Source organism: Gobio gobio (genome assembly GCF_949357685.1).
Source record: "Gobio gobio genome assembly, chromosome: 3".
NCBI lineage: Eukaryota > Metazoa > Chordata > Actinopteri > Cypriniformes > Gobionidae > Gobio > Gobio gobio.
The window spans coordinates 15,740,380-15,761,029 of record NC_137099.1 but is presented as its reverse complement, the minus strand read 5'-3'; the positions used below and the strand labels follow the sequence as shown (position 1 = coordinate 15,761,029).

Genomic DNA, 20,650 nt, shown 5'->3' with positions numbered 1-20,650 from the left:
TTTGGGTTGTATGGCGATACACGGTATATATCCGGGTATTTTCTGTGTTTTTCTATTTGGATCAAAAAAAAAAAATCTGTATTCATTTTAATTTCACATCCTGCTCAATGATGTCCTAAAAACAATGTTGATATTGAAGGCTATGTACAAATACAGTGAATGTTATGTAGGCTATGCAATATATTATGTGCAAAAAGGGGGTTCAGAATTCAGTTTTTAAATTCACTAAACTAAAAGTGAAAATAAAAACAAAAGCATGTTAGTCTATATTTGATTACGCCATTATAATGGTCACTTTCAGAAAAATATACTTACTTGTAGGTTTAAAATTCCACATGTGGCCCATTTATTGTCCAACAACAAATATTTTAGAAATATGTATACTTTAGTCAGAATTATTGCTTTCTGTCTGTTTGGCACGAATGCTCGTGACGGCGCTCATTCACAGAAGCCTGAATTTTAGCAGGGATTCACTTGCAGAAGGCTCGTCCTCTCCTGACAGCAAAATGGACATATTTTCATGACTTTCTAACATTTACAGATGGAGAATATACCTCTGAAATGTAAATTATGCACTGAGGAAAGCACCACATTTCAAACCCATTAAACACCTCAAGTATTTTATCTGTCTGTCAGCACAAGTGGCCTATCTCTCAGAGCATCTGACAGGGCAAGCTGCATTAAACTATACATGTTAACCAGTGTTGTGGAAAGTTACTTTGAAAAGTAATAAATTACAATATTGCGTTACTCCCTTAAAAAGTAACTAATTAAGTTACTTAGTTACTTTTTAAGAAAAGTAATGCGTTACGTTACTTTTGCGTTACTTTTTCTCACATGGGCTGGGCTTGTTTTTGTTTTTTTTATAACAAAAAAGTTATATTTTTGTGCAACGGTAAAGACCTCTTCATACCAAAATTGAAATAATAAGCCCCAGGCTGAGGTAAAAATGCAAATTCACGCATGAACAGTAGAGGGCGCAGCTCTGCTGTGCTGCCATTCTGGATAACGGTAGAATAGGATGCAGGAGAAAAAAGTTTTATCAATAAAAACAAAAAATCTAGTAATTTTCATCATCAAAGGTCAGCAGCAAGACATTGGTAAATTAAATATAAAGGTAGATTAAATGCATAAAAATAGTAGTTTTATTTAACATTTAATTATTGGAGGTTTGCATAGTACTCTGATTTTGCATTTGACTGATTTTATTCATACTGAATCTTTATTGTGCAAGTGAGCACAAATAAATAAATAAATGCTCACATTTAGTCTAGAACTACAATAACCATCATGTTTACACACACGCCTCTGCACTTATTTTCATGGGGGCAGGAGAGCTGTCAGTCAAATTAATGTGAAAAAGTAACTTGAATTACTTTTTTGAAAAAGTAACTCAGATATATTGTTGTAAATTAAAAAAAAAAATGCGTTACTTTACTAGTTACTTGGAAAAATTAATATTGTTACGTAACTCAAGTTACTTGTAATGCGTTACCCCCAACACTGATGTTAACTATATCTTACCAGTTATTTTGAAGCCCTTAACCCTCTCGAGTCGGCCAGCATGATTGGCTTGCTTTTTTTCTTATCAGTGCCAAAGAGACTCAAATAACTCTGTTATTTTTAATCATTCTGGCAACTGTTATACATCATTATAATCTGTTAAGTTTCCATTTTTTTTTGTGTTCAGTCACAATAAAAACAAAATGTTTTGCTTTTTGCAAAATAAAGAAAACAAACATGATGCGCGATCTGCAGCCTCTCTGTCAAAGACGTTCATTCATATAGTCTTCAGAAAAGGAACTCTAGCTTAGTGAATACTTGTCTCACAAACATGAGACATATGTCTAAAGAAATGTTGAATTGTCAGGTTTTAAACAATGTAACCCAAATCGAAAACAAATATTATGTGTTAATGTAATTTGTTCGAAAAGAGATACATGTCAGTCACCCGCAAGCCACTACATTATCCGGTAATGCGACCACGCCCACGGATCGCGCGTTCTATTGAGATTCAAATACTGACGATCCAGAGTCGATGCCCACACATCAACTCCATAGACTGTAAAAACTCATACAAACATCTAGTGAAGTGCTGTAACTTATTTCAGCTACATCGTTTTGAGACACGTTGAGGAATAATCCTGGATTTATCCTCCTCATGAAAAGCTGTTAATTTCTTAGAGCAAAGGATTCGGGGCTGATTGTAAGGTAGGCCAAGTTTATTCTGTTAGCATCTGTGATTATTAAACACAAAAAGACCGTTTAAATATCCTGCTATGAATCCTGCTGCAATATAAAATTTCATACACGCAAGACTGTTTAGACAAGATTTATTTGGCCTGTTTTGGACAGATTATAACGTGTTTATTGTAAAAGAGCCTAGTGTCACATAAAGCATGTGTCATGTTTAGGACAAATTGTATCTTGCACTTTCCCTGCATCAGCTCATTCTGCGTACTTCGCTATTTTTCAGATGCGTTCGTATCAATCTACTGTGTATCGATATAGACGGTATTGCCTCATTCCATATCGTTTCTAAAAAATATATCGATATATTGTATACAACTCGATATACCGCCCAGCCCTACGTTCCAGCGGGTGCACTTCAGATTATCAATACAATTTATCACAGTTCTAATCGCAAGAAAGCGTGTCAAAATGACTATTCTCAAACTTTCAATGTTTAGCTCAACAATATTAGTTCTGCATTTGCTCACTCTCATGAGGTTTTCGCGCGTCACGCAATCATTTGAACGTCTGTGTTTACTACAGTGTGCGCGTCGTGGTAAATCTATTCATCATATAAAGCCATCGTGTCTCTTCAGAAGACTTGGATTTGGATGAGACACTCGATTAGTGGAGGGACAGAAATCTCTCAGGTTTCCTAAAGAATATCTTCATTTGTGTTTAGAAGTTAAACGAAACGATATGAGGGTGAGTACATGATGACAGAGTTTACATTTTTGGGTGAATTATACCTTAATAAATAAAGCAAGTTGAGCCTTGGATAAAACAACTCTTCAATATCGCGAATCATATCATTTACATCAACGATACATATCGCACTTTTATACCTCTATTTTCCAGCATATACATGATAAAGTCTACAGATTCTGTCTAGTGATTACTTTGACTTTTTCCTTGTGTTTTGCATGATGAATATTGCACATTTTGAAGATACTGAATTGTTTCAGGCATAGCAATGTTCATCTGCGAGATTTGAATATATTTAAATTGTGAGGATGCTTTACTTTCCATCAATATTGGCAGGCATCGTTTTCTATGCAAAATGAATATAAACAAATGCCTTTTTTTGTTTTTTTTGTGTATGCCTTTTATTAAAAGCAGGCAATTTGAGTAGACTGTTTGTATGGAATTACCTGGTCGGTGATAGAAATAGAGCAGGATTATCATGCTAGCTGTCTGTCAAGTTATTTGGTCAAAAGCATCAGTATTAGCTGCTCAGATTATTAAACATAAAGCTACTGCTCCCCATATACAAGTTTGAGGTCAGATTAATTTTTTTTTTCTTTTATTCAGCAAGGACACATTCAGTTGATCAAAAGGTGACAGTAAAGACTTGTATAATGTTACGAAAGATGCTGTAAACCCTGTTCTTTTGAACTTTCTATTTATCAAAGAATCCTGAAACAGAACAAATTAAGCAGCAGAGATGTTTTCAACATTGATAATAATAATAAATGTTTCTTGAGCAGCAAATCAGCATATTAGAATTATTTCTGAAGGATCATGTGACACTGAAGACTGGAGTAATGATGCTGACAATTCAGCTTTGCATCACAGGAATAAATTACATTTTAAAATATATTACAATTGAAAGCAACTTTTTAAAGTTGTAATAATATTTCAGAATATTACTGTATTTATGATTAAATAAATGCAGTCTTGGTGAGCATAAGAGACTTCTTTCAATAACATCTTACTGACTCCAAACCTTTAAATGCTAGTGTAAATTAAAATTCAGCTCTCTAAAATGAATTTTTTCTCTTATTTTTGCAGAGACTTGAAACCTGAGAATATTCTCCTAGATGACCGTGGTGAGTCATTTTTATATTTACCACTGCATTTTAAGGCCTGTTTTTTGTTATATTTTTTTCTTCTGTTAATCTTATTCATGCATATTTAGACTTGAGAGTGGACTCTAGATATTTTCCACCCAAAACACCCTAGCAACCACATAGCAATGTCTTGCCATTCACCCAGAACACTTTTGCATTGTGATGACGCATTTTGCACAAACACTACTCACGTTTTCTTCTGATGTAAAAATCTAGTTTTTCCTGTTAAACTTTAACTTGAGCATTTACCTCTAAGGCGAACATTTTTACCTGTTACGGTTTTGAAGCATGTCATGTTTGGGCATGTTAGGAATGAAAAACCTGCAGATTTCAAAGAGGACCTATTAAGCCCCCTTACAAACTCCCTTTGGAGTGGGCTTTGTGCTTTGTAACTTTACAGACCTTTCAGCAGCATTACACACTAAAGAATGTTTTAAAAAAAAGTATAATAGATAATCTTTAACAAGATGCTGTTCTCCAGGGCACATCCGTATTTCTGATCTGGGGCTGGCCGTCCAAATTCCAGAGGCTGAGACGATACGAGGGCGTGTTGGCACGGTGGGATACATGGGTAAGAGCCAAACGCATTCCGTATATCTTCAGCGGCACTTGTCATAGAGTGCTTGATCTCATTCTTCTCCGTATGTGTTTTTAGCACCAGAGGTCATTCAGAATGAGAGCTACACCTTCTGTCCCGACTGGTGGGGTTTGGGATGCCTAATATTCGAAATGATTCAGGGTCAGTCTCCTTTCCGTCGCCGCAAAGAACGCGTGAAGAGAGAGGAGGTGGACCGCCGTGTATGTGAGGACCAGGAGGAATACACTGAAAAGTTTTCTGAAGATGCCAAAGACATCTGCCGACAGGTGCACACTTAATGCTCTTTAGGGTTTTTTGGCGCTGTTGCTGCGTTAAAGTCATGATGGGAATGATCATATTCATGGGATGGGAACACATGAACAACGCCACAGTGCCGTTGTAACCAGTGGGACTCGTAAGTTGGGAGTGTGTCAACTAAACCATAGTCAACATAAATTGGTATTGGTGTCAATGGATATACGGTAACACTTTACAATAAGGTTCATTATTTAACATTAGTTAACATGAACTAATAATGAAATGCACTTGTAAAGCATTTATTTATCTTTGTTAATGTTAATTTCAACATTTACAAATGCATTATTAAAATTTTGCTAGCATTAGTTAATGCACTGTGAACTAACATGAACAAACCATGAACAGCTGGATTTTTATGAACTAACGTTAACAAAGATTAACTAATGCTGAACAGAGGTGTTGTTCATGGTTAGTTCATGTTAACTAATGCATTAACTAATGTTAACTAATACAACCTTATTGTAAAGTGTAACCAATAACACTTTGTCCGTATTTATTAATTTATACGAATGTACATGAAAAGTGCAATTAATATATACATCTCTGATTAACATGTTTTTCATTTATTTATGTTAAAATTCATTACTATATATATATATACATATATATATATATATATATTAGTGCTGTCAGTTAAACGCGTTATTAACGACGTTAACGCAAACCTATTTTAACGGCGTCAATTTTTTTATCGCGAGATTAACGTTCTTTTTGGTCTAACAAACGTTGTAGTTTTTTCACATGCTGTTGCAACAACTAGTAACGTTAGAAAAACTACAACACCACTCCGGATGTAGCTAGACCGGAAACAAAACATCAGGCACGCTGCGGCTGCCCACACTCGTTTGGGCCATTAAAAGAGTAGACGTGGATGGCAAGCGTGAGACGCCGAAATGAGAAACGTATTATGCCATGGTTTAACTCAGGGGTCTTCAACTAAAAGTGCTTGTCTTGAGCGCTGCTTTCTGCTCTGATGGTGCTTTCACACCAGACGCGAATGAAGCGTTTTGCGCGAGTGATTTAAGTCAATGCAAAGACGCAAAAAGACATTCCGCGGCGCGGATTAAGCGGCGTGCATGTCGCGTCATTCGCGTCCGGTGTGAGCGCACCATCAGTCTCTTCTTCACTGCATGCTTGACCGCGCGTCTGGGTCTGAACGTAGTAACTGAGCATTGCAACGTTAACTGTTTCATTACGTCAAAAGGCTTCGCGGTCCGGATTCGGACCGGAGTCCACTAGTTGGCGACCCCTGGTTTAACTGCACTATAGGCGGAGTCCTAGTTTACCTTGCATGTGCACTTTGTAATTTTATTTTGTATCACCCTGTTTTGATCCCTTAGAAAGGGCTGTTGAAGGGGCTGTTTGTGCAACAAAGTATTTGTTTCACCCTTTTATTGATGGGCAGTGTTACATTGTGTGAGATTATTTGCTCCAAGTGAGAATGTTGGTGTGAAATCGAACACTAAAGTATGCCAATGTTGTTTTCAATAAAACAAACATTTGAACAAAGCAAGCCGATCCACTTTTCTATGCTGATAAGAGCATTAAAATAAGAAAAAATAATGGGACAAAAAGAAATCAAGGGACATTTAGAATAAATAAAAATGTGCGATTAATTGTGATTAATTGTGAGTTAACTATGACATTAATGCGATTAATCGCGATTAAATATTTTAATCGTTTGACAGCACTAATATATATATATATATATATATATATTAGTGCTGTCAGTTAAACGCGTTATTAACGACGTTAACGCAAACCTATTTTAACGGCGTCAATGTTTTTATCGCGAGATTAACGTTCTTTTTGGTCTAACAAACTTTGTAGTTTTTTCACATGCTGTTGCAGCAACTAGTAACGTTAGAAAAACTACAACACCACTCCGGATGTAGCTAGACCGGAAACAAAACATCAGGCACGCTGCGGCTGCCCACACTTGTTTGGGCCATTAAAAGAGTAGACGTGGATGGCAAGCGTGAGACGCCGAAATGAGAAACGTATTATGCCATGGTTTAACTCAGGGGTCTTCAACTAAAAGTGCTTGTCTTGAGCGCTGCTTTCTGCTCTGATGGTGCATTCACACCGGACGCGAATGAAGCGTTTTGCGCAGGTGATTTAAGTCAATGCAAAGACGCAAATAGACATTCTGCGGCGCGAATTAAGCGGCGTGCATGTCGCGTCATTCGCGTCCGGTGCACCTGCATGCTTGACCGCGCGTCTGGGTCTGAACGCAACAGTGAGCATTGCAACGTTAACTGTTTCATTAGCCTACGTCAAAAGGCTTCGCGGTCCGGATTTGGACCGGAGTCCGCTAGTTGGCGACCCCTGGTTTAACTGCACTATAGGCGGAGTCCTAGTTTACCTTGCATGTGCACTTTGTAATTTTATTTTGTATCACCCTGTTTTGATCCCTTAGAAAGGGCTGTTGAAGGGGCTGTTTGTGCAACAAAGTATTTTTTTTCACCCTTTTATTGATGGACAGTGTTACATTGTGTGAGCGATTATTTGCTCCAAGTGTGAATGACTGCTTCAAGTGAGAATGTTGGTGTGAAATCGAACACTACAGTATGCCAATGTTGTTTTCAATAAAACAAACATTTGAACAAAGCAAGCCGATCCACTTTTCTATGTTGATAAGAGCATTAAAATAAGAAAAAATAATGGGACAAAAAGAAATCAAGGGACATTTAGAATAAATAAAAATGTGCGATTAATTGTGATTAATTGTGAGTTAACTATGGCATTAATGCGATTAATCGCGATTAAATATTTTAATCGTTTGACAGCACTAATATATATATATATATATATATATATATATATATATATATATATATATATATATATATATATATATATATATATATATATATATACAGGGAGTGCAGAATTATTAGGCACGTTGATTTTCTGATCATATTTTTTTTCCAGGCACATTTGACCAATTCCAAACCACAGTAATCCTAATAACTACTATTGATTTAGTATTTAATAATGTATAAGTGATATATAATTGTTCATGAAGGCTGGAAATGAAAATCACCTTATATTCAGGTGTGCAGAATTATTAGGCATGTTTTCTTTTACAGATAAATTGAGCCAAAAAAGAGATTTAACTCAGACTGAAAAGTCAAAAAGTATTAAATGCCCATGAGAAGGATGCAATACTAATGCAATACTAGACATTGCAGTTAAGGCGTGACCATTGGACAGTGAAATGCTCGTTGGGTCAGCAGGATCTGACAAAAACATGTGGCGGAGAAAAGACACCTGTTAACTGCAAAAGAATTAAGAATTAAGGTGAAGAATTAAGGGTGAAACCACCAGGAACCCTTTAGTCTCCAGCGCCACCATTTTCCAAAGCTGCAACCTACCTGGAGTCTCCAGAAGTGCAAGGTGTCAGGATCTCAGAGACTTCAGTTAGGTAAAGAATCCTAAAAAATGACCCCCACTAGATAAGAATCACAAGCTGAAGTGTTGTAAAATACATGAAGCCTGCTTTTTTATAGGCTTTATAGGTTTTATAGGTTGAGAATGACTCTTGAAGGACCAGCACCACATCCTCTAGTACCACTGTTTGAAGAATTCATCTTCCAGAATCTGGCAGTACGTTTTGGGAGTTCATTTTAGTCCATCCTGAAGTCCGTTTTGCAGAGATGGACTAAAAATTAACTCCCAAAACGTACTGCCAGATTCTGGAAGATGAATTCTTCAAACAGTGGTGCAAGAGGATGTGGTGCTGGTCCTTCAAGAGTCACTCTCAACCTATCTGTCCATAAAGCCTATAAAAAAACCTTCTTCATGTATTTTACAACACTTCAGCTTGTGATTCTTATCTAGTGGGGGTCATTTTTTAGGATTCTTTACCTAACTGAAGTCTCTGAGATCCTGACACCTTGCACTTCTGGAGACTCCAGGTAGGTTGCAGCTTTGGAAAATGGTGGCGCTGGAGACTAAAGGGTTCCTGATGGTTTCACCCTTAATTCTTCACCTTAATTCTTATTTTTTTTGCAGTTAACAGGTGTCTTTTCTTCACCACCTGTTTTTGTCTGACCCTGCTGACCCAACGAGCATTTCACTGTCCAATGGTCACGCCTTAACTGCAATGTCTAGTATTGCATTAGTATTGCATCCTTCTCATGGGCATTTAATACTTTTTGACTTTTCAGTCTGAGTTAAATCTCTTTTTTGGCTCAATTTATCTGTAAAAGGAAACATGCCTAATAATTCTGCACACCTGAATATAAGGTGATTTTCATTTCCAGCCTTCATGAACAATTATATATCACTTATACATTATTAAATACTAAATCAATAGTAGTTATTAGGATTACTGTGGTTTGGAATTGGTCAAATGTGCCTGGAAAAAAAATATGATCAGAAAATCAACGTGCCTAATAATTCTGCACTCCCTGTATAGTATTAATTAATATTTTGAATTAGCTTCAATTTTTATATTTCTGTTTGTATTTTAATTTGAGTTTAGGTAATGTTCTTTTGTAATTTTTTTCATATGTCTATTTAGCTTTCATTTATTTTTATTTCAGTTAGTTTCCAAGTTTAATTAGTAAAAAAAAAAAAAGATCTAATACTTACATTTTATTTTATTTCACCTTTTTTCAATGAATACGTTTTAGTTACTGAAAACAACACTGCTCCACATTACATTTTAGAGTCATTAAATGTAAACTTTTATCGAAAAAGATATAAAAGTTTTTCAAAAGCAACATTAGTACTAAGTCCTTTTATAAGAACTTGTTCTTTTCTTTATCATAGACAAGTTTATTGGTCAGAATTAAGATGAAGTTTTGAATGTTGGCTTTGGTATGTAATGTTTTCAACATGGAAAAGAGTTCATGTGTAGTAGTGGAGGAGTGAGTGTTGTTTAGTCCTCTCTCATGGTGTCATGGAAGACTGTGACCTCAAGGTCAGTTTTACTTCCACTGGGATTTCTCCTCTTCTGTGTCAGTTCCCGTCTCTGACAGCACTTTCCCTCTCTTTTCCTGGGCTCCACAGTTGCTATGTAAAGACCCAAAGGAGCGGTTGGGGTGTCGAGGTAATGGAGGGGCCGAAGTCAAACTGCATACCATTTTCCGAAACATCAATTTCAAGAGATTGGAGGCCAACATGCTAGACCCACCGTTCTGTCCTGATGTGAGTTTGGCTGTTTCCATGTTTTTATCTGCTTGATTCATGAGTACCTATTAGACTAAACATGTAGGATTTTCCAGGAGGATGTTTTTCATATCTGCTGTTTTTTTTCTAGCCACGTGCAGTGTACTGCAAGGATGTTCTGGACATAGAGCAGTTTTCTACAGTCAAAGGAGTAAATCTGGACCCTACAGATGATGACTTCTACCACAAGTTTGTAACAGGAAGTGTCTCCATCCCATGGCAAAATGAGGTACAGCACTCTGGTCACCTCATTTTGTTAGGCTCACCAAGGCTGCATTTATTTGATCAGAAAATACAGTAAAAATAGTAACTAGGTGAAATAAAATGATCTGTTTTATATTTGAAAATATTTAAAAATGTAATGTATTCCTCTGTGATGGCAAAGCTGAATTTTCAGGATCACTCATTCAGTCTTCAGTACCACATGATCCTTCAGAAATCATTCTAATATGCTGATTTGTCAATGTTGAAAACAGCTATGCTGCTTCATATTTTTGTGGAACATTTTTACAGGATTCTTTGATGAATAGAAAGTTTAAAAGAACAGGATTTATATGAAATACAAATCTTGTAAGAATCTAAACTGTAATATATAATATAATGTATAACTTTTGATCAATTTAATTTTATAGCTCTGCACTCTTATAGTATGTAGACTATTGTGTCATTTTTTCATGTCGTGAAATCTGAGATAAAGTTAAATGAGACACGGCTCCATTAAGTCAATAAAAGAGTATCTAATGAGCAATAAAATGTCCTTCCAGAAATCCCAGTTGGAAATGCAGCCAGCATTTGAAAATAGAGGACTGGCATGGAACTTTTTAAGTGTGTACAGTTGTACGCTTGTGTGTGTCCATGTTTCAGATGATTGAGATGGAGTGCTTTAAGGAGATTAATGTGTTCGAGATGGATGGAGCACTGTGTTCTGATCTGGATGTAAACAGGCCAAATCCAGCACCCAAGCGAGGATTCTTCTACCGGTTATTCCGCCGAGAGGCAAGTGCTAGCGTGCCGCCCGCTGTGGTCAGAGGGGGTGGGGCTTGAGGTATTTTCTGACTCTTTCCAAACAGACTTTCCCACCTTCATCTATTAGTTTTATTGCCAATAAATCTTTGTTTGCCATTTATGGTCTTGAATGGTAAAACCGTCTCTGAATGGCCAAAGTTCTCATATGTCTCTATGTTCATACTACAGAAAGGATTTATTTTGGTTTACATGTTACACTATATATATATATATATATATATATATATATATATATATATATATATATATATATATATATATATATATATATATATATATATATATATATATATATATATATATATATATTCTTCTAAAATACATTTAAATACAGAGTAACAGATGTTATGAAATGATTACACACAAACTAATGAAAACTGAAAGCAATCTAGTTATTACTACTGCGCTTTTTGCATTAGAATGGCAAGACGTTTCTAAAGACGATTCAAATTGGTCTGAAATTAAATGAAGTAAAATTACATAATACAGTAAAATCATAATGAAGTAAAATTACATAATACAGTTGATATAAGATTAACATATTGTTTATTGGTTCATTTGGTAATCTGTCGCTAAATTCATACTGTAATTCTTCAAAAGTGGCCAAGAATGACAAATGTGAGTAATGACAAAAAAAAAGTAATTTATCAGTAGTCAGTACATCTATATTTATTCCCCCAAACATGAATATTATGTCTAGCCTTATTATTTCAGTCATTTTGCAGATGATTACATTCCATACATTATATTGATGTGGGTTTGTGGTAAAATTTATTGTTGTGCGGCAAATTTTTGCAGGTGAAATTCAGTCATTTCAATATCCACAGTTGCTTGAGGGCGAAAGATTTCCCGCAGATTTTGCAATGGGATTTTGTTACGTTGACCAAGACAAAGCTGCTTGATGTGAAAGTGACTTCATTGTGAGCGGTGCTTTATGCAGTGATATATGTAATACAGTTCTTTATTCAGGGAAGGAGGAGGCGGGAACTGGCGAACATTCAAAATACTTAATAAATAAATAAACAAACAGAAAGTAAAAGCGGCAGCCCCTCACGGACGACACAAAACGTAAACAAAACACAACGTAAAATCCAGGCCTGGTCCTCTCTCGTCTCTCGTTACTGTTGTTGCTCCTCCTTTTATGTGACGAGCTCCTCCGTGAGACACAATCATATCTCATGGTCCCTTAGCCTCGCTGCTTGCCACATACCCCCATCACCCCTCACAGGTGGCTGCGACACCTGGGGATAAAAACAGATGAGGACAGAGAAAAGGAGCCGGAAGTATGAGGAGGGACAGAGACAAGAGAGGAGAGAGGGGAGGGGGGGGACTCGGTGGACGGCTCGATCCTCCTCCGCCCCCTGGTGGCCGGCGGTGGCTCCTCCTGTTGAGGGCAGCCGACAGCGAGTCCCACGCTCCCTGCTCCTCCCCGTCATGACGGATGGTAGCAGGCGAACGCCGGCGACTCCAACACTCCCTCTAGGACGGCAACCACCCCATCCCCCAACACAGGGGCACGGCTGCGAGCTCTCCGTCCCACCGGGTCTTCACTCGCTCCGGACAGCCACTCAGGGTCTTCACTCTTCCGCGCTGCCCGACCTTCTCAGCACCGCGATCCCCCTCAGCAGCGAGGGCTCTTTGATAGAATGTCCCTCCTTCCTCCCGGGTTTCGGCACCAATGTAATACAGTTCTTTGTTCAGGGAAGGAGGAGGTGGGAACCGGCGAACATTCAAAATACTTTAATAAATAAATAAACAAACAGAAAGTAAAAGCGTCAGCCCCTCACGGACGACTGCCACCCACACACATAACAAAACGTAAACAAAACACAACGTAAAATCCAGGTCTGGTCCTCTCTCATCCTTCACTGTCGTCGCTCCTACTTTTATGCGACTGAGCTCCTCCGTGAGACACGAGCTGGCGCTTATTATCACTCACGTCCGGCCTCGTCCCACTCTCACGGTCCCTCTGCCTCGCTGCTTGCCACACTATACAATTGGCATTAGACAATGAACCTTTTTTTGCCCACAATATTTGACTAATTTGGCCTCAGCTTTCTACATCAGAAACACTCATGTTTGCCTTGTTAGTGTGTATAAGCTTCAGTGCATTTGATATATTGTCACTGTTTTCTTCATCATTTACAGGTTTGTTTTAGGAGTGCCAACAGTGAGGAGGAGGAGCCATCTTGACTTAAAACCACTCCCACTTCCCATCAGCTGCCAATCAGAATGCTAAACGTATGAATGTTCAACTGTATTTATGAACTGTATTAAACTGTATCATAATTAAAGAAAAGGGTATGAGTTTAAAGAATTTTGTACATTTGTACTTGAATTATGTGTAGATGTATATTTTCACTAAAGGTTGTATTGTACAAAAAGCCATAGAAATACCACTTGAATGCATATATAATGTTTTTATTGTTATTATTTTTCATCTGTACTGAATATGAAATGTGTATTTCTTTTTAAGCACAATATAAACACTCACTTTTATTTTTTAATGCTAACATCCTGTTAGCACAGCCTTTGTTTGTATGTTAGATGGCTGAACAGATTTGGTGCACTTGTTTTGTACAGTGGGGTAAGATAAACCGATAAAAAAGCAGTACAAATGATCTATTCATCATAACATTTCTAGTGGTCAATGGAATGGTTTTCTGATTGCCAGTCTAGAAAGCAAGGTGGCTGATGGTCGAATGCCGATAAACAAATTGTATAGCCTATATATGGGGTCCAAAAGTCAGAGAACACTAAGTAACATGCTTGCATATTTCAAATTCAATACAACTTTTTAATTGCAAATGATCAGCTTAAAGGGGCTATATGTAGAATCCAGAAACCCCTGTTATTAGTGACACCTGTGGCCGTTAAGTGAACTGCAGCCACACGCATACAAAAGACTGAATGTGATTCAAAGCCCCGATATACTCACAGAGTTTTTCGTTCTTTGCTTAGAAGTAAAAAGAAGTTGGAAATACCTTTGCGACGATAAACTTTTAACGAGCATCCCAACGTCGTCCATGCTGCTCAGAGCGCCGTTTGGATGAATATGTAAATACTGTATGTGCTGCGCGCTTTCCTCTCAATAACAAACTAAACACAACAAAAATGATAGTGGTGAAAAATCAGCAGTTAAGATGGCATGTTCATAGCAATGTGAAAACGTTTGCGTCAGCTCTGCAATTCACCTAGCCTGGCTCCGCCCTCCTACATACTTCCGCTCAATTTTCTTTTTCCTTCAGTACTCCGTCTTGCGGTATATTCTCTGGTTTTCTCCGGTCAAATTTTAACCGGTCCAATCAGCGAGCAGAGGGAGTGGCTGAGCACGATGACGTTGATGTCGTGGGCTAGTTTGAGATGACATACGTCACGACCAAACGTTAGCGATTGGTTATGGCAGATCCAGAGTAGCTCTGGGCAGATCCAATAGTTTTAAACTTCAACAGAAAGGAAGTTAACGCTTGTAAATGGAGAGTGACCAGACTCTCTGTACAAATGAAATGTACGAGAGTCTGGTAGGACCAGGCTACAATTCACCAGCATCACGTCGGAAGAGGTGCTCCCTGGAGCGTGCAAAAAATTTGCATCCTTTCGATTTTCATGGAAAAAATGCCCCGAGTAGCCTACGTCTCGTAATAATCTATAAAAAGTCTACAGGCTTTCATAAACAATCTAGGAAGTCAGGGAAGGTCTCGTTTTTAAGTTGTTTAAGTATGGAAGCTTGTTTCCTCCACAAAACTTTTTATCTCATTCTGACTTTTTTTCTCAGAATTGCGAGTTGTAGGGCTCTATCATACGCACAGCGCAATGCAACGCCAGGTGTGACCCAAGTGTTTTTTGCTAGTTTCAGGCCGACGTAGGTACAACCTTTTTAGACCATGCGCCTGCTGCGCCAACCGTTTTTTTTTTTCATCGTTAAACTAGCAAAAGTGGATTTGGACACGCCCTAAGTGCACCTGCGTTGTGCGCTTTAGACCATGCACTCAGGTCGTTAAAATAGGACCCGTAAAGTCAGAATTACGTGCTATGAAAGTCAGAATTGCGAGATAAAAAGTCATAACAAATCAAAATGTCATAGTATTTGGTTTGTCTTTTTTTTTCTTTAATGGCAGCAGCCCTCGAGCTGTATGAACTCACAAGTTTGTGTAAAACCTGAAGATTTTAGTATGATACAGAGAGTATCTTGTGCTTCATTGGATGCAAGAAAATCTGACCGTCTGTACAAAACTAGGTCAGTGCCACAAATTTGCCCATTTGATTAGTGACTTGGAAATCTAATATATTTCATATTTTATGTTTTTTATTTGCTAAGCATTGTTTATTTTGTGTCCTCGGACTTATGGACTCCTTTGTATATTTATAGTTTTAAAACACAAAATGGGCACAGATCAGTGACAAAGCTGTCGGTGGATTTTAATACTGATACAAGGAAGCATTAACATGTATGTTAATGATAAATAGTGTGCCAAATATCTAGTGCCAATAGCCTCAAAATGACCAAATATTGGACGATTAATTAGCCTGAGCGATATAAAAATCAGTCAATCACTAGCCATGATAACCCCAAGCCATTCATTGAATTCATGCAGATGTTAAGAAATGCATGACACGAGTAATCACTATATCTTGGATCTCTGTGCGTCAGGTGATTAATCCCTGTTTTGGTCATGTGCATAAACAAGACATAAACACACATTTGTTCTTATTTCTAAACTGCTCTGTGTATGTTAAATACTATTACCTCCACATAGCTTTCAGACGACATGCAGGGAAATAGTGGGCATGTTGAGCAATGTTCGGCTGAAATGTTTTTTTTTCAGTGACTGCTGCCGATATCTGGAGAGCAGGGTGGCTGATGTAATGTGGATATATACATAAATGACTTCATGATGGAATATTACATGATATTTACTCAAAATCCATATACGATTGAAAATAGAAAATGTTTTGTATCATTTAAAAAGGCTGTTAGAATTTGGACCTGAAGCAAGGGAATGTTAATAACACTTTTGCTAAGTGTCCGGTACTGATAATCTCAAAATTAGCCAAATAATGACAGATGGATCAGTTTTGTTGACTGTTTGCTATTCTCAGTTCAGTTTAGCTTTCTGCCTCCGCTCTCATTGTTACCTTTAGTGCCATCGGGTATCTTTACAGTGGTTTTAACCAGGCCAGTGTAAAATATCTAGATAAGCTTCATCTTTAAATTTGCTCCAATGCCGGCTCTTAAACGAGCTGTTGATTTTGCCTTAGGTGTCATATGTTCAGTTAATATTCCAAAAGGAGTATTGATTGATCGGTTAATGATAATCATAACGTCAGAACTGTGCAGTTTGTTTATCATACACGTGCACACGTTTTTGTCACTCATTGTTTATTATTTAGTTAAACTTTTTTGTATGCATATGGCACTATCACAATTCAGAGATGGGAATTAGTCACAAATGTATCATAGAAGAATGGCAAAGCCTTTAATCGCACTATTTCCCCCTGAAATTTCTTTATATATGACATTGTATTTTGTGTCTTTTTTGACCTTGCCCATCTTAATATGCAGAGACAAAATAAACCATCCGTACACCGATTTTGTCTCTGGCACGATCAAAACACTGCTGTGATAGTTGGAGAATCCCAACCAATAGCGAGAGTCTTGGGCAAGGCTACGACAGGTCAAAAGCTCAAACAGGAACCGTTGTTTTACCTTACTGCAGCATCGTCCATATTTGTTTCTCTCTTTATGAGGACCTTTATGGTCCCTTTTGCAAAGCTGTGAACTTAAACTCTTACACTTCTGTTATTCCCATATGTGTGCATGTTCTACTGTATCCATGGTTTTACAAGAGGAAGAGCACTCACAATAAAATTATGAGTTGACATATGGCCATTAAAATGTACATGTGTCATTCTCTTGTAAAAACATATTAATTGTTTTACCTTGTGAAGATTACACCACCTTTTCAATGTTTTCCCCCATGTGGTCTTATATTCAAATATTCGATATATGATAAAAAATCATTTAATATGAAATTACACCAAAACAGGCCCATTTCTGTGTATTTGATGTGTTTGGCACTGTTAAGACTAATGTGTGACTAAGGAGTTTCATTTTAGACACGAGTTTCAATATGAAGACTGAATCTAACGTACACACAAACTGTTCAGATTAACACCACTGGTAAAAAAAAAATGACATGATTTCATCTAAGCCTTTCTCTGCTGTTCCTTCTCATTGTTTTTTTTTATTCTCTTACACTTTGTTTTGTTTCTCTCTTTTCAGTTGAGAGTTATCCAGTGCAATTGACTGCACAGATACATTTGAAATAATTTTTTAATAAGCATAAATGCTTTAGTTGACAGAATCAACTAGCTGCAAGCTTATATTTCATGCTAACTGGTGCGAAAATGATCAAAACAATGACACCGACAGACCTCCTGTGCTGTACCATATCTGGAATTAATAAATGATGCTCTGCCATTTGAATAAAACGTATCGGTCTTGTCCTGTGTATGTGTGATGCCGTGTTGGGGAAAGTTACTTTGAAAAGATGCGTTACAATATTGTTACTCACTAATAAAGTAACTACATTACTTTTATGGAAAGTAATGTTACATTATTTTTGCGTTACTTTTCTCACCTGGGCTTGCTTGTTTGTTTTTTAATAACAAAAAATGTATTTTGGTACATGTAAAGGCCCATTCACATCAAACGTGAAATGAATAAGCTTCAGGCTGAAGGAAATGCAAATTCACATCCGTACAATAAAGGTCAAAAAATGGGAAAACAAAGGAACGCGTTACTTATTTGGTAGGGATAGTTCACCCAAAATTTTTAATTCAGTCATCTTTTACTCACCCTCAAGTTGTCCCAAACTAATTTCTTTGTCCTGCTGTAGACAAAGGAAGATATTTGGAAGAATGTTTATAACCAAGCAGATCTTGCCCCCTATTGTGTTTTTCTCGACAGTGGTAGTCAATAGTGGTGGAGTTGGGTTTTGGGCGAGATCTGCTTGGTTACAAACATTCTTCCAAATATCTTCCTTTGTCTAAAGCAGAACAAATTTAGAAAAATGTAAACATTTTTGGTGAACTATCCCTTTAAAAGTAATGTGTTATTTTACTTGTTGCCTTAAAAAGTAATCTGATTACGTAACTCAAGTTACTTATAATGCATTACCCTCAACACTGGTAATGGCTGTGGATCGTTTGAGGACAGGTGCTTTCTCAACATTAAATCTGCTGGTCTTGCTTAAAAAAATATTTTTCCTGAATATCTTTTGTCTATCTTTGAATTTCTGCAAAGAGCCGTTTCTGATTAACCTTTTCATCCGTACTCAAATTGTGGCCTTATCTTTAACACATAACAGCTTTGAATATTATGCAAGTTTCTGTCAAAATTAAATATTATTTTGGGTTACCTGAACAAAAAAAACAAAAATAGATGAGCAGGTTTTGGAAGATCTGGGATTATTTATTTGAATGTATAACCACGTACTGCATCAAACGTGTGGTTCAAGTATTAAAAGAAAAAGGGGAAAATGGGAATTCAGTGAAAATGTCAAAAGCAAAGACTCAAGTCTCAAAGGGTGTTTTTCTACTAGGATTTAAATAAATATACTCTATATTCTCTGAATAAACATTGGCCTTAAAAGTATTCGGATACTTGAAGCACAATTAAATATGCTTGAATGTCATTCCTTAATCCTTTAGATAACAAAATATCAAACCAACAGTAAAACAAAATCAAGTTCAGTTGCTGCTTTAAGTTTCTAGGTATAAATAAATTGGATGTACAAATAATTTCAACTAAAATTATATTTACTTAAAGTAATTCTAACTTTAAAAAGTTGAAACTGTTTTTTGCTTAATTAATGTAAAAATATGTTGTCATGACCTAATGATCAGCACATTTTTTACAGTTCACATTAGTAAAAATGGTTACAAAAATTTAGTTAGATTTGATTGCACATTTGGTTAGCAGACAGTTTGATATTTTGCTTCTAATAAAATTTTGAGATTATCTTAAGTGTTCAAATATGTTTAAGGGCCAGTGTATTCTCTGTATTTACATATTTGGAAAAGTCGTGAAGAAAAGTGTTAAAGTATGTACAGTCAAGAGAAGGAAAACACATGGCATGAATCGGTATACTGAGTTCTGGAACTGTGAAAAGGCTGGGAATTTCCCTCATATTTACTGTCCTGGACTAGTTATGCAGGGCCAATGACAGCACAGGTCTTCTGTCCTCTGGAGGTGTGTGTTTGAGAAGAGGAGCGAGACGAGGCTTCATTAGTGGTCTCAAATAATTCCTTCAGTTTTGGATGAAGTTCACCCCACACATCACCCATCTGAGGAACGAAAATACAAAGTTCACACAGTGTAAATAGTGTTGAACTGCTAAAATAATCAGTTGAAGTGAGAGAGCTGGTGTCCTAATGGACGTCATGTACCTCTTTGTGCCCTTGAATTTGTGAGTGGACAAATGTCCCCAGGATTGACGTTACAAGGGGGAGATGGGTGAAGACCATCTGGGTTTCTTGATGCAGACACAAAAGGGAGAAATAGCTCCTCATCTCCATGTTGATAATTGTGTTTACCTGCTGTAGGAAGACAGAATTACAGTATTTAGTTCATCTGTCAGTGGTGTGGAATTGTTCTGCAGGTTACATTGTTGTGCCAGAAGGTGGATAATTTGAATCATTCACTCAAACGATTTGTTCAAACGATTCACTACTGTGTGTGCTCGACGTTCAGCAGTTGATTTTGCTTTGGCTTTGTTTGATCTTTTTCCATTGGCAGAGCAAAATTAGACAAAGTAATTGAAAGAATTGTGTCTAAAATGTAAGTTACTCACTATTAACGTCATGTATGAAACTATTGTATAAAAGCAATATCACATTATCAGTTAAATTATAAGAAATAAATAATTTGAAAATTAAAACAATCAAAATAAAACAAAATAAAAAAAGATTTTGTATTTTATGTATGCTGTGCTCAATTTGGTTATTATACAATTTGTATTATTAATCAATTAATTCTGAGTAATTTATGGCCATTTTGTAATATTATGTAATCATGTAATACTCACTAGAAAGATACAAAGCTTTGTCTTTGTATTCTCTGAAATTTTCCGGGGACCCCTTAGAACCTTCTTGAGGACCCCTGGGGGTCCCCGGACCCCAGTTTGAAAACCCCTGATGTAATCAATAAAAAAGTAACTATTCTGATTATGAGTATTTTAAAAAGTAATTTTAAAATGTATAAAAATACATATAATTAGTTACGATGCACGCGCACACAGCCATAAAAGAAAACATGATTCATCAGACCAGGCCACCTTCTTCCATTTCTCCGTGGTCCATTTCTGATGCTCACGTGCCACTGTTGGCGCTTTCAGCGGTGGACAGGGGTCAGCATGGACACCCTGACTGGTCTACGGCTATGCAGCCCATAAGCAACAAACTGTGA

At 36.9% G+C, this 20,650-nt stretch overlaps 2 protein-coding genes across 4 annotated transcripts in view; one reads left to right on the top strand and one right to left on the bottom strand.

The window, feature by feature from the left end:
• The window catches only part of grk4 (G protein-coupled receptor kinase 4), a 60,330-nt gene extending 42,664 nt beyond the window's left edge, over window positions 1-17,666 (top strand). For 2 of the 3 annotated variants that reach the window (XM_079812481.1, XM_079812483.1), the window contains exons 10-16: window positions 4,024-4,061; window positions 4,564-4,653; window positions 4,738-4,946; window positions 9,997-10,134; window positions 10,247-10,384; window positions 11,020-11,200; window positions 13,330-17,666. In XM_079812481.1, coding sequence (XP_079668607.1) covers window positions 4,024-4,061; window positions 4,564-4,653; window positions 4,738-4,946; window positions 9,997-10,134; window positions 10,247-10,384; window positions 11,020-11,199 — 793 coding nt within the window. In that variant the 3' untranslated portion in view covers window position 11,200; window positions 13,330-17,666. The remainder of the gene's footprint in view (window positions 1-4,023; window positions 4,062-4,563; window positions 4,654-4,737; window positions 4,947-9,996; window positions 10,135-10,246; window positions 10,385-11,019; window positions 11,201-13,329) is intronic. The other variant, XM_079812482.1, reaches the window with a different exon arrangement.
• A 972-nt stretch (window positions 17,667-18,638) lies between these two features.
• snx8b (sorting nexin 8b) overlaps window positions 18,639-20,650 on the bottom strand; it is a 10,523-nt gene continuing 8,511 nt past the window's right edge. Inside the window, exons 11-12 of the mRNA XM_079811971.1 lie at window positions 19,633-19,782; window positions 18,639-19,530 (exon numbers count right to left, since the gene is read on the bottom strand). Of these exons, the coding sequence (XP_079668097.1) occupies window positions 19,393-19,530; window positions 19,633-19,782 (288 nt within the window). The 3' untranslated portion in view covers window positions 18,639-19,392. The remainder of the gene's footprint in view (window positions 19,531-19,632; window positions 19,783-20,650) is intronic.